The sequence below is a fragment of the Gymnoscopelus braueri genome, assembly GCF_963280865.1.
Source record: "Gymnoscopelus braueri genome assembly, chromosome: 11".
Lineage (NCBI taxonomy): Eukaryota > Metazoa > Chordata > Actinopteri > Myctophiformes > Myctophidae > Gymnoscopelus > Gymnoscopelus braueri.
Genome location: NC_137613.1, coordinates 16,231,302 through 16,245,888, shown reverse-complemented (window position 1 = coordinate 16,245,888; position 14,587 = coordinate 16,231,302). Strand labels below are relative to the sequence as shown.

The 14,587-nt window shown below is 40.7% G+C and overlaps 1 protein-coding gene across 1 annotated transcript; it reads left to right on the top strand.

The window, feature by feature from the left end:
• The first annotated feature begins 1,698 nt into the window (after positions 1-1,698).
• necap1 (NECAP endocytosis associated 1) lies at positions 1,699-11,534 on the top strand. Its single transcript, XM_080442419.1, has 8 exons — positions 1,699-1,811; positions 2,943-3,043; positions 5,303-5,407; positions 6,325-6,406; positions 7,269-7,377; positions 9,956-10,103; positions 10,470-10,566; positions 11,217-11,534. Exons 1-8 carry the CDS (start codon positions 1,717-1,719, stop codon positions 11,269-11,271), a joined length of 792 nt encoding a protein of 263 aa, XP_080298545.1. The 5' UTR covers positions 1,699-1,716; the 3' UTR covers positions 11,272-11,534.
• Positions 11,535-14,587: the final 3,053 nt, after the last annotated feature.

Below are 14,587 nucleotides of genomic sequence, written 5' to 3'. Positions count from 1 at the left end.
AAGTACCAAAAGTAAAAGTACTAAAATGTATGAAAATAGCAGACCATACAGGCTCACCAGCTCAGAAATTGGAAATACTACAAAAAATACCTCAAAATTGTACTTAAGTACAGTACTTGAGAAATGTACTTAGTTACTTTACACCACTGCATTTAGACCAGTGGTGACCAAACCTTTTTCAAAGGGGGATGTATTTGAAAATAAATAAATAAAATAATATATCTTAGTGGCTACAATAACACCAAATGTAAGCCATTCATCTGTGTTGTGAACAAAACACAGTTCTGCCTTTTTTCAGCCTTTTTTCCACATTGCACTGCATTGCTATTATATTTACAGTCTCAATCAATCTAAATACATTGTCTTTTGTTCAAATTGGCAGTGAGTCTAGCCAAATGTAACCTGGTGTGTCACTGTAAAAATCTCTGCAAAGAATAAATAAATAATCAATCACTTCTTGACTTGAGAATGAAACAACAATGAACAAGCAATTAGGAATCCTTACACATTCTACTGAGATATCTGCCCAGGTTAAATTCATAACACTCCACATGACTATACTGGCGGGCCATAAATAATACATTTTAGGAAGCAGGCCATACCAAATCTGACCTAGTGCCACAAATGGCCCCATGCAGGTCAGACTTTGGACATGTATGACTTAAACCCTATTGACCGGAGTCCCCCAGAGGTCTATATTAGGCCCCTCCTTGTTTCCCTCTACCCCAAATCTCTTTGCCAAAACTGGCTACAAGCTCACAACATTGTATGACGTGTTGTGACTGTGGCTTGTAGATCTTCTGTTTTCACTGAATGTTCGCCCCCCAGAATGATTTATTTAATACTTTATTAGTCAGAAATATATAAACAGCACGAGGTACAGTCAGACATTAAGACTAAAAGGATGACACAAAAAAGTCCTGGGGACTTGTTTCCATTGTGGTCCTATGTATTCAATTCATCTACATAGGGGGTTCAAGCGGATGAATATGGATGGATGGATGGATGGATGGATAGGAAATCTTTCCTATCCATCCTTTCCATATGGGGTGGGTTTCAATCTTTTAGATGGCATTATGAAACATTGTAGCTATTGGTGGGTTTCAATATTACATCATTTAAATGGCATTAGGAAACATTGTAGTTACAGACTCAGTAGCCTAGTAGTTGGTATAGATTTCAATGTTCTATAATTTAAATGCCAATGGTATGGAAAATATTATATTGTTTAATTGTTTTGATGAATTAGCTTCCTGTTTAAAACTATTCAATATGAATAAATGAATGAATGGTTCATTATATAGGCCTACATTAATTATATTTTTATTTTATTAGGCATCATGTGGTTATAGGATAGATCTATCTACATTTTCAGTAGGCCTACACACTGTGCACTCAGATTTTATAGCGGGGGCAGGGTCTGTGTCCAAAACATACACACTACAATCATTCTGTTTTTAATTAAAAAAGTGGGTAAATCCTAAACGTGGTGGTGGGCTTGTCTTGTCTGCACGTCCACGCCGTCTTGCGGTTGGAGCAGCACCAGCCCCACACACACACACACACACACACACTGTCTGACACACTCACACACACTGATACACACACACACTCACACACACACACAAGACCCCCGAAAGGAGCGAATAAATGAGTCTCCACCACCACCGCCACCACCACAACTGAACTCCCCACATCAATAATAGTTGAATCAAGATGGCGACGGAGGGTGAATACGAGTCAATCCTGTGCGTTAAACCCGAAGTCAATGTTTACCGCATCCCGCCTCGGGCTACGAACCGCGGGTTCAGGTAACAATGTGCGCTGTGTTGTGTGTTTATACCCCGGGGGGCAGAGAACCACCGTACGGGTGGCTGTATAACGGTTATATGGACGTAACGTATGGTAACAGTTAAACACGCTGCTGACAACTGTCATGCTTTTGGAACCTATATTACCTCAGCCGTCGAAATGTTCCAAAACGCTGATAAAATGATCATAATATCGGGGAGGTGGTTGTTTTTGCTGTGCTGCCGTTGCCTGTTATAGAGCTGATGATCGGTCGATTGACTGTCTGCCAGTATAGCGGTGATATCATAATGATATCACTGGCAGATCGATATATGATGATGGGGCGATGTGTTGTGAAAACGTAAGCCAGCTGACTTTATTGGTCCAGATGTCCTCCTCTCTCCTCCTGCACAGTAAAAGTACTGAGGTGAGGTAGGCTATACACTATACAGTGTGGACAGTTTTATATCAATAAATACCAAACTGATTTAAGCATCTCTCCACTGCATAGTAGGCAGACACATTGGAATAGTGGATAGAGTGAGATTTATTGGGTTAACATAGCGCAGCCGGGGTGGGCATATGCACTGTCTGTCTGGGGATGATGGAGTGATTATTACTTTTGGCCCAGATACATTTTTATATAGTGAGATGGCCCCATTATGTAGTTACCCCGGCAGCGATTCACCTCAAAGATGATGATGGATTATGTGGAATGTATGTCACCAGTGTGTCATGGAATTAATTTGATTTTTTCCCCCTCATTAGCCTGCTGTACACATGTAGATGTCAGAACCAATTGAGGCATAATTGTTTGTCAACTCAAAAGGGCTGCAGTCTTTTTATACAAGGAAAAAAAAACCTGTTTCAGAAGCTTCCTAAATTAAGTACAGAATCTCTCCCCTTCAGATAGTTGTAGGCTGCATTACAGAAAAAGGGTCCATTTTATTTAAAAGAAATACCCACATACATACCAAGCTACTGACTGGTTTGAATCACTTCCTCTCATAATCTTTTAAAATGTAGATATTTACGTATTTTTTATATCTATTATTTACTTTCATTGTAGTTTATCTTTATCCTGCTACTAACATGAGCCAAATTCCCTCGTGACATGATGCATTTCTGTTGTTTCCGTGATTCACACGCAGGGCTGCAGACTGGAAGCTAGATGCTCCTGACTGGTCGGGTCGCATGAGGATCACAGCCAAGGGGAACGTAGCCTACATCAAACTAGAGGACAAAGTCTCAGGTGAGGCCATGGCAGTACTTTTCATACAGTACATTACATCCCACTGCTGAATCATTAGACACTGTCCATATCGTTGCTGTCGGGGGGGGGGAAACCTCTTATCTCCATATTCTAACTTTTTGTGTATTTTCGTAAATTAATGCCCTACTTGATCTGCAGATCTGCTACTTTTGCAATATTTGAATTTGAATCCTGAAAAGTAACAGTTTTACAGACATATGAGGTTTCCACCCGATTCAGAGACGTTACACACTGTACACTGTCATTTTAATATGGAGCAGGTGCAATTCCTATGGTTGCCTCTGAGGCCCTGGCTGCTCAGCAGCTACAAACGGCACTATTAAAAAAACAACACAAAAACGTGGGAATAGCAGGACTCCGAAAATGTACAAATGGAGCCAAATGGACCGTACGCGACAGGTCCATTAATTTAGTCCCATTTGTACACTCTTAGAGTTAAACGAACACTCAGGATGTTACCGAGTGTTGTTTACAGTACACTACAAAGTATTAAAAAAAAATAGTGGTTAAAAAGCTGACCAAGTTCTGTTAGAAAACATTTAATTGAATGGATAAGTTAAAGCTGCTGTGCTGCTGTGCTGCTGTGCTGCTGAGCTGAGCCATTAAAATCCAACCACTCTCCCTGTTGAATCAGATCCAGCCTCTATCTTCTTTCACAACCTCAATACAAAGCAGGTGTTACATAAACTCCAGCTTGTTCACAATGCTGCAGCCAGAGTACTAACTGAAACCAAAACATTTGAAAACATCACTCCGATTGTAGCTTCTCTTTTCTGGATCCCAGTGAAACAGAGAATTTACTTATTTGGCGGGTGCAAGAGTTAATTGATTTAAATTGATTATAAAAAATAATCAATCATTGATCAATAATAAAATAATCGATTAATGATCTATCGATCACTATTTTGGGCATGTCATTATAGGACACATAGGCGGGCGGACCAGAGCCATGTCACTCAGGCTCAGACATAACCATAAACAAACCTGATACGTCCATATACAGTACAGTATAGGCAGGACCACGGCCACTTCGCTATTACTCAGACATAACCATAAACAAACCCGATACGCCCATATATAGGCATGTCACTATGACTCAGGCATAACCATAAACAAACCCGATACGCCCATATGTAGGCATATATGGAGATGCGGTTGTCCAGAGCCACAGATCCGACCACTATGCCCATATATGGTCTTGTGCATATTATACGGCGCATCGGCAAGGAGTGCAGTGCCCGCCGTCGAGTAGTTCGGATATGTGGTTGTTCAGAAGCGCTGATCTGACCGATATGTCCATCCATAGGCATATATAGATATCCAGTTGTCCAGAACCGCCGATCCAACCGATATGCCAATATATGGGCATATACTGATGACATCAGGGATCTCCATATAGACAGACGGGTGCAATGGGTACTCGTCAAAGCCCCCGACACTATGACTCAGACATATCAGTCAGATTGGTGGTGCGACATACTGTAGGTGTGAGGGCCGCTCTAGTATTTAAAAAAACACGGTTCAAGATTGTTCCATTAATTGAAAAACGAACTGATAAAATACTACATCGTTACAGCCCTAGACTAATTCTGTTTGTTTTGTTTTTAATATATGGCGTAGCTCCTACTCACTCTGTTGACATGCTCATTCAATACACCCTAAAAAAGAACAGATCCCTTCGATCTTCAGATAAATGTCTCCTAATTAAACATAGAATAAATTCTAAATGAGGTTATGGTGCCTTCAGGTATTAAGGTCCTACTCTCTGGAATTCTCTAGCTTGAATTAAGGTCTGCTACAAAAGTGTCTTGTTTAAAAGCCGACTAAAAACATAATCTATTTCCACAAGCTTTTGGTTAGGCTAAAAGTGTCTCTTTTTAAAAAAAAAATATTGTACTGTTGTTTTATCATTCTTATGTTTTTATCTTCTTTTATATGTTTTCATATTCAATACCTTACATTTTAAATCTTCCAATCTTAATTATGTTTGTCATGGTTGATCTTTGCCTATTTATTTCTTTTAATTTGAAAGCACATTGAGTCTACGCAAGTCATGAAATGTGCCATATACTGTAAATACATTCTACTTGACTTGACTAGGACTTCAACGTTTATCTAGAGATGAAATGGGGGATGACTTCAGCAAGTGAGCAAATGAGTCAGGGGATTCAAGCTGTACCCACTTTAATATTCATATTTTTCTCTCTTTCCCATGTCATTTGGCGTCCTGTCCTTCAGGAGAGCTGTTTGCCCAGGCACCAGTCCAGGATTATCCCGGTATTGCTATCGAAACAGTGAGTGACTCCAGCCGGTACTTTGTGCTGCGAATACAGGATGACAACGGTGAGGATGTGAACTTGGAACAAGCCAGAAACAACGTCTACCGATGTATTTTAAACACTCACACATTATTTTGAACACTGAACCATTCAGAGGAATTTGTCTCAGTGACACTGTGTGACATGCCCCTGCAGAGTTTAGCCTGATTTATACTATTATGCCAAAAATAGAAATCTACAAGCTCACAACGCATTAAATTACAATGCGTTTTGGCGATCAACACGATCGTAGGAGAGAGTATAAAATTAAGCATTATTTAGTACAGGCGTAAGGTGTAAAGACATACTGTAGGCGTTCAAAACAAAAATTGTCAACATCCTGTACTGTATTTCCAAGTATGAGGTTCACATTTTCACTGTATCTAGTGCAGTGACAACTGAACTTCAAACAGTTAATGTGTAAATGGACATACTGTATACAGTGGTTGTATGTAGTGGAACAGGATTTCAGAGAACATGCATTCAGATTGTAGAAACTACTTTTTCCTTTACTTAAAAAGCCACAATTCGTAAGTTTCATGTCCGTTGCCTCTACCGATGGAAAGAGGTAATGGCAATGTTGTCTGAAGTACAATAAAGATGGCAGCACCTCTAGGTCCAATCCAGTGTTCCAGTGGAAGAGTAGGAAAACCCCTTCCAAACACTGCAGATGTGCTAGTTATATTGTGTTATTAACACACTGTACCATACAATATTGGTAAAATGACATTTTATTCATGAAAATAAGTCACAGTAGCATTTACAATGGTGCCTTTGGTGGAACAGGAGAAGTCAAAAGGTACCATCCATAGGGCAACTGAGAAATATTATCTCTCAGTTTCCCTATGGATGCAGCTCCAACTCTTCTGCTTTGTACTGCAGTTTAATCTTGACTATGTAATATGAAACATAAGGTGGTTTTGTGCCCCGACACTCCTCCAGGACGCAGTGCCTTCATAGGAGTCGGCTTCGGGGACCGAGGAGATGCCTTTGACTTCAACGTGTCCCTGCAGGACCACTTCAAGTAAGGGATGGATGGATGAACACAGATTGTGTCGATGCTGCCTTGAAACATCGGGACTTAGCTCTGGTCCCAGGGACTCAGAATACTGGTAGCTAATTGGTTAGAGTTGTAGTAGCAACATTCTAGCTTCCCAGGATATGAGTTATTGTGTCGTAAAAACAACACATGCATGCATTTCACCCTCTACATCTTTGATTAACCACTTACCACTTGATTAACCATATACCGTATACTTCATTGACCGGGGTCCCCCAGGGCTCTGTACTACAGTAGGTCAGCTCCCCATCTAATCTCTTCACCCCAGACTAGGGACTCTAGGAGTCAAGTGGGTAAAACACAAAATATATATATATATACAAACTAATGGCAAAAAACAGTAATCATGTGTTTCAATAGTGGTCAGACAGAGTTCAATGTTGCATTTTGTCCCCGGAAAGCTGGATTTATAGGTTCAAGTAACCAAAATAATTCCCAACTGGCTAATTGTGACCTTTTTACTTTTTTACCAAATTGTCAAGAATGTTATCGGACCACCCAATATGTTTTATACAGTAGGTCTCTTATCACAGTGTGCAGCTTAAAGCAGTCCCAGCCAAGACTTGCTGTCAGTGATATGTGCTTTTGTGCAAAGTCACTCACTGCAGGCTTTCTGCTGGAAGGTGATGTTTATTTCTGTATAGGTGCTGATGAGGTGTGTGTGTGTGTGTGTGTGTGTGTGTGTGTGTGTGTGTGTGTGTGTGTGTGTGTGTGTGTGTGTGTGTGTGTGTGTGTGTGTGTGTGTGTGTGTGTGTGTGTGTGTGTGTGTGTGTGTGTGTGTGTGTGTGTGTGTGTGTGTGTGTGTGTGTGTGTTTTCTTTCTACAGATGGGTGAAACAAGAGAATGAGAGAAGCAAAAACGCCCAGTCAGGGGACTCTGGGCCAAAACTGGACCTGGGTTTCAAAGAGGGACAGACCATCACACTCAACATTGGGGTAAGAAGAACCTCAAGACAGTTTTAGAGTAGTACTCTGCTGTTTTTACACCTTATGTCTGTATTGTTTGGAGTGAGGATCAATACATGGTGCTGAGTCTGTGAAAGCTCCCTGTATTAAAGAGGCAGAAAGCGCCACATCAAATTCTGCAGCTATTCTCCCTTCTGACACTAGAGGTCACTAGGGGGCCTGCCCTTGAAGAGAGAACCAAGCAGCAGCAGCAGAGGATTCTGGGGATTGTAGGATCATGTTCAGAATGGGACCGAAAATGTTGTTTTCTCAGCCGGTATTGCATGTAGTCAAAGCTATTTTGCATTGATCGGCATGGTTAATGTCATAAATATCGACTAAACCAATGGTTCTCAAAGTGGGTTCCAGGGGGACCCCCAGGGGTCCTTGAAGGGGTTACAGGGGGTCCCCAGCAAAATAGGTTAGTATAGCATTAAAATCAGTTTAACCACTTAAACTTACTCAAAATCTTTTGGCTATTGGCTATTTGAAAATCTGCTCACAACACGTTGCATCGCGATGTGTTGTGAGCATCGCAACGTGTTGTAGATCTGCTATTTTCAAAGAAATCTGGAAAAATTGTGAGACATTTGTTAAAATCATGAACACTACATTATTTCCGACCATTTTCCAAAGCATACATTCATTCTTAATTATTTTACAGTTTGGAAAGAAACAGCCAATTTAACATTGAGGTACCCCAATGGACCTGTATCCGAGCCAAAGCAGTAGCTGTCCAGCTACTGGATACATAACATAACATGACTGAAGTGGATCCAGGGCGCTGCCAATTTGCTACGCCTCGTAAAAAACAAACTCACACTACAGAGTTGCACATGTGCAATGCTGCAATCTGAGATTCATAGTAAGGGAAATCCATTAGCATTTACTTTTACAGACCATGCTCATAAATTCTAATTCGGGAGCACGTGTGATCCTCATTTGGCGAGTGAGGGTGTGGGGGGAGGGTGTGGGGGGGGGGGGGGGGGGGATTATAGTGGGATAGTATACTCTTTATTTATGGTTCTTTATTGCCTGATTTAACAGGATGAAATGGAGAAGATAGAACTGTCAGAAGTACCGCTCAAAACTAGGGCAGCAATTTATAGAGTGTAAAGGTCCTTACAGGTCCACACCGGGAGTGTTTATTTGGTGCGATTGATTCGCAATAATTCAAACAGTTGTTTGTCATGAGTACATCCAAACAGAACGCAAATATTACGCAGTAAAGTGTAAGTGTTTGTTTCTCCGCAGCAAGGTTAAGTATTCAGCATGAATAAAAGCATCAACCTGTTGAAGGAGGCATCAACTATATGAATAATCTGATGCGAAATACTCCCAGACACATTTTCAGATAGTTTATTCGTCCTTCACCCCGTGTGTAAAGACCTTAAGGCTTGATTTGTTGTGCAGCTGTGTCGCCTGTCGTCGATCTACAAGCTCAAAATGCATCGCAGCACGAGGAGTTTTGAGCTTGTAGATCGGCTATTTTCGATCCGATATTTTCAACATATAAATCAGATCAGCGATTTGTGTAGATTGGCTATTTAAGTTTGGCTATTTTAAGTATGAATCAGACTTGAAGCCACGCAAGCAACAGCGCAACACTTCGCCTATGTAAAATAATACAAAAATGCACTTATGATTAAACTTTTTTTTGTACATGCAAAGGCTCTAATCTTGATTGCTTGCAAAGACACCATCGCTTCTTTGGTCTCTTCTATTTATAGCTGATGTACAAATAATGTTAATGTGTTAGGAGGAGCTGTTATGACCTCATCTGAGATACTGCTGTCTGTGCGTGGTTCTCATCTTACAGAATACTGCTGGTTTTCATTCCTGCCATCTAGTCCAGGACTCATTTAGACCTAATGGCAGCGACAAAAAGATACAAAACCACAAAGCAATGCAGCATATTCGTCGCCGAGTCGCTGTGTAAGTGTTGCACTTTCCTCCATTACAAGAAGGAATTGTGTGGAGAGAGAGAAGGTGAGTGGAAATGGTTCAACAACACTTGCTCGTTTTGTAGCTGCTAGTGTGAAGTTGGCGCCAGCTCAAATGTATCGTGTAGCTTTGTAGAGAGGATCATAAGCTACAAGTGTCGGGCGTCAGTTTGGATCTTTTTGTCGCTGGATTCCCTTGAAAATGAATGATAGACTGTAGCTTTGTAGCTGCCGCATGTTGATTGTTGAATACAATTATTTCCCTGGTAGAACTCGCAGGTATAGGGAATGAGACTTTCCCCAAGAGAAGGAGTTCAAGTATCTCAGGGTCTTGTACATGAGTGAGCAAGACCTCCCACTGGGAGGAGACCCCCTGGCAGACCATGGACCAGATGGGGGGAATTATATCTCCACACTGGCCTTGGAACGCCTCGGGATCCCCCAAGATGTAGAGGCTAATGTTGCCTGGGAAAGGGAAGTCTGGAGCTCTCTGCTGGGACTATTGCTCCCGTGACCCGACTCCGGATTAGCGGTTTAAGCGGTCCATGGATGGGTGGAAATGGAATAGAAAATTGCTCTGTTGTCATCTCTCTCTCATCCTTTCTATTTTCCCTCTTCTCCTCTAGCAAGGTAGAAAGAGGGACAAGACCCGCTCACAGGGGTCAGGTGGGTTTGGACTCCTCCCACCCCCGCCGGGAGGCAAGATAGCCACGCCCCCATCATCAGGGCAATCCAATCACAACACACTCCCCCAGACCGGTGGCATGGTGACAGGTCAGTAAAGCGTTTTATCTAGTTGCTTCCAAATGTGTGCCGTTGTATAATTTCACCCCCTCTTTCTTGGTTTAACTTTTTTATATCAGTAGTCCTCAAAGTGGGGTCCAGGGACCCCCAGGGGTTCCAGGGGTTCCGCAGCTAAATAAGTTCAAATCAGTTTAACCCTATTTTATACTTTTTCTATTTTTGAAAGATTTTGAATAATTTTGAAAATTAATCATATACACAAATCTCTTATGGGGGTGCCTGGAACAAAATCTTTTCAGATAGGGGTCTGTGGCCAAATAAATGCAAATGTTTGAGAACCACTGTTTTAGGAACTTTTTTTGTCTTTTAAATGTGTGATTTTCTGTGTCTCTCCAGGCTGTCTGCTGGAGTTGGACAGCAGTAACTCTAACACAGTGATCCAGACTAATCAGTCCACTTCAGACATGTGGGGGGACTTCTCCTCTCCAGCAAGGTAACACATGGATTAAAGTTCTCAGTCATTACGACTTATTTCAGTCATTTGAATTCCATACAAGCCAGCATGTCTTCTATGGAAGCGCACCGAAAATAACTGATCTACAAGCTGCGACAGTGAGAGTGTGTGAGCTTGTAGATCAGCTATTTTCATTTGTTATTTTAAGATTGAAGTAGTCATACTAGCAATGCAATATATTAAAGAGAATTGGTCATGCTAGCATAGGATACCTGAGTCAGAGGCATCTTAAATAAAACCCTAATGGTCTCAGATATTTCATAAAAGCAAAGGTTAAAGCCTCGCTCTGCAATTTCCTGGTTGGCTGTATGTAGAACAGCAAGAACATAGGTATAAAATGATGATACCTAAACATCATAATTCTCTATTGTCCTACTTGTTTATGAAACTCTAGTGTGGGAGGGCTCCTTTCACGCTGTTTCACGCAAACCAGAGATTGGGACTTGGCAAAAATAATGTTTCAGTCGTGAGATATTATGTTGCTTTAATCCATGATAACATCACTACTTCACTTATGTTCTTTACTTTGTTCATTGCAGCCAGTGGTTACGTTCCGTCATGCTGTACTAAAAGCAATGTAAAAAAGTGCAAGACAAAACAAAACGTTTTTGTTTTTGTTGTATGTACAGCTCTGTTCCACAATCACCACCACCACAGAACGCGTCAAACTGGATCCAGTTCTGAAGGCCCGGTCGGCAGTCAGCTGCGTCTCCTCAGCGCCACGCCATCGACTGTGCTTGTTGTCGTCCCTCCATCCTGCATCATCGCTTAAAACATCGACTCCCAACCGGCGGGCCGTGAGGATATTGCAAGTGGGCCCACACATAATTGAAAAAACACTAAGATGTTAATGATAATAATATAACATTAATACATACAAAAAACTATGTAAAAAGGAAAAGCCATGGTATTTTTTTCCATTGCGATACCGATAAATGAGAACTTAAAAGTATTAATACTGCATCGGTTCCATTGATTAAAGCCGGAAGACAATCACTGGATTGATCATTAAAATAAACTTTAGATTTGGTGGGCCGCGAACGATTTCGAGATTTTTCAAGTGGGCCCTGCATCAAGATAAGGTTGGGAACCGCTGGCACAAAAAAAAAAAAAGACCAGTGTCCCTCGGTCCCTGAGCATCACCGAAACAACGGACTTCACCCACACTCACATTCCTGCTGCAACACAGTCAGCCACACAACACCTTCACCGTTCTAGAATGTTCAAAAAACAATGCCTGTTCTAAATGAAACAAAAGCGACCTTTGTTATTTTAAAGTTTACTTATATAAAAAAAAAGAGAAGTTAATGAAAAGAAAGTGGCACATTTAACCCATTCAATCCGGGAACGCATCTCTGTCATTTTAGATGTCTTTGGCTATTCAAAAATAGCAGATATACAAGCTCGTAGCACGGCACATGAGTGCCGCGAAGCAAAGAGTTTGAGTTAAAAATGTTGTTTCAAAAAAATATATGTATACAAAGATTTGCACAAATGTTCACGATTTTTCTAAAATAGAAGATCTACAAGCTCTTAGCGTACATGAGCTTGTAGATCTGCTCTTTTTGAATAGCCAAAGTATAAAATAATGGTTCTAGCTCAAATCTAAAATGACACAGATCCCGTTCCCGGATTGAATGGGTTAATCTGTAAAAGTTAGTAGAGTATAATGATAATTATAAGCCAAGGGGTGTTTGCAGTAATATCTTAATCGAGGCGGTTCTCAACTCCCATCCTGGGGACCCACCCATTTTACTGGTAGTTTTTCAGTTTCACTAGTAGTTGATTAAATTCACCTGGTGTCCCAGGGCTCAATTAATCCCAAGGATGGTAGGATGAAAAAAAAAAAAAAACAGCAACTGCAATGAGGGTTCATAAGAGGGGAGTTATGGACCACAGCTTTAAGGGCTATGTAATGTCCTGAGTAGCTGGTGTTTTTACCTTTTCCACTTTTGTCAATTGCGCCCCCACCTGGCAGTTAAGTGAACTGCACTTCATGTGCGATCTGGATTTGTTTTGTCACTCGAATTGCACTCCCTTGAAGCAGCACTGCGTGCCACATTTATCATAACATAGACGTTACGTACTGATGCTTTAACTGACCCACTGTGAATACTGTAAACACATACAACTTGAAAGCTTGTGGGTCACATAATGTCTTATAAAATCACGGGTCTTCAATAGGGGGTCCGGGACCCCTAGGGGATCCTCAGAGTTACTATAGGGGGGGATGGCATTTTTTTATGAGATGGAAACATCATTTTTTGTTGTTTACCAAAAAAATTGAAATATCTGAAATTACACGTGAACATAAATCCAACAAAGATTAGGTGTAAGAAAATAAACAATCAAAAAACATTCGATTTACACTGATTGAAGCCATCAAATCTGCAGCATCACTTGGCTGCAACACATAGCAACAACCTGTGGAATACTCACTTCCAATCTAGTCTCAAATCTCAACGGTGAACAGACAATCAGCTACACATGGTGAGCTAGCTTTCAAAGCCTCTTATCAAGTTGCATGGAAGAAAAAATATGCAATACAATTTTGTACAATACATGAAGTGGGTGTCCCTGCTTCATCTCTCTCTCTCAGCTAAGGGGTCCCTGGCCTGAAAAATGTTGAAGACTCCTTCCTGTCTTATGTAAAGTCTATCCAGAGGCGATTTTAATGGGAAAACAAGACTTTAGAGACCTCCCTTGAATGATCACTTTGTTCCGGTTTTGCAAAGGGAATATGGTTGGATTGTTTAGTTTTTTTTCCCTAATATGGAGGAAAATCTGACTGAACATGGGTGCTCTTTAGCAGTGCCCTGTAGTTGCAAGCAACTGTGAAATGTGGCTGTATAGCTCAATTAGGGCTGCAACAAGGAACTCATTGATTTAATCGATTATAAAAAAAGAAATTGAGAATCAATCATTTAGTAAAATCATTTTGGGAATGTCATAGGCAAAAGGTTCAAAAGAAATGTGCAAACACTTAAGAAGTTATGGTTAATCAATTTGTTTAATTGATTCATTGATAAATTATTAAACAATACATTTTTGTGAAACTTCTCGATTATTCGATTAATCAAAAAAGTAATCCATAGAATAATCGCTAAGAAAATAATCAATAGTTGCAGCCCTGAACTCAATGGTTATAAAATGGGAAGTGATCTTATTATACAGAAAAGCAGGTGTTCACCAGTAGTCAAATTCAAGCAGTTCATCATCCTTGTGTTTGTTTTAACCTCCTGAGAGCATCAGGTGGGTGGTCTTTACCACTTCGAGACAACTACAGTAGCCTACATAGCATAAGGTAGAGCTAAGTTATGAATTACAGAAGTTTACACTGTAATTCATACAAAGTTTACACTCATTTGACTTTCAATTACCATCCTGTGACAACACAACTGTGACAGTTGTGTTGTCCTGCACTGCAGAAGAGCTCCACCGGTTTAGCGCTTCAGGCAGCTGGAAACAAACGCTAAGAATGATTTGGTGCCTCAGTGAAACCCAGGTGCAATTTAGGTTAATCTGTGTAAATGTTGAAATCCAATGAGATAATAAAAACGGTAAAGGGTTGGAAAAGGGTTCCACAAGAGAACATTCTTGCTACAATGTGCATCTTTTCCCACATCCCCTGCGCTTTTCATGTAATCCCAGGAAAAAACACAATGATTGTCTTTATTTGCTCTGATGAATGTCCATCACAGACGTTGCCGTGTCAAATGTAGTGTTGTAAAATGCAGAAGTTAGATTTTTTTTTTACTGTGCTTTTTAAATCATGTTTACAGGATTTTGAATTATGAGCCGACATAAGTTGATGTTATTCCTAAATTATACATTAAGAGCTGCTGTTCTTTTGCCATTGGAGTTGTGGTGTGATAAAACTGCTTTGACGGACTTTGGGAGGGTTGATTAATGTGCTTAAGCAGACCTATTAGGGCAATGAATTGATATGTTGACCCGAGTGTCTGTTACGGTTGATTTATACTCTGTTGCATGGCGATAT

What these genes read in the sequence shown, in the direction of transcription:
- necap1 (XM_080442419.1), top strand. Translation starts at nt 1,717, where the DNA reads ATGGCGACGGAGGGTGAATACGAGTCAATCCTGTGCGTTAAACCCGAA. An exon ending in ACTAGAGGACAAAGTCTCAG is followed by an intron (nt 3,044 to 5,302) that starts GTGAGGCCATGG and finishes CCTGTCCTTCAG; the next exon opens with GAGAGCTGTTTGCCCAGGCA. An exon ending in CCATCACACTCAACATTGGG is followed by an intron (nt 7,378 to 9,955) that starts GTAAGAAGAACC and finishes CTTCTCCTCTAG; the next exon opens with CAAGGTAGAAAGAGGGACAA.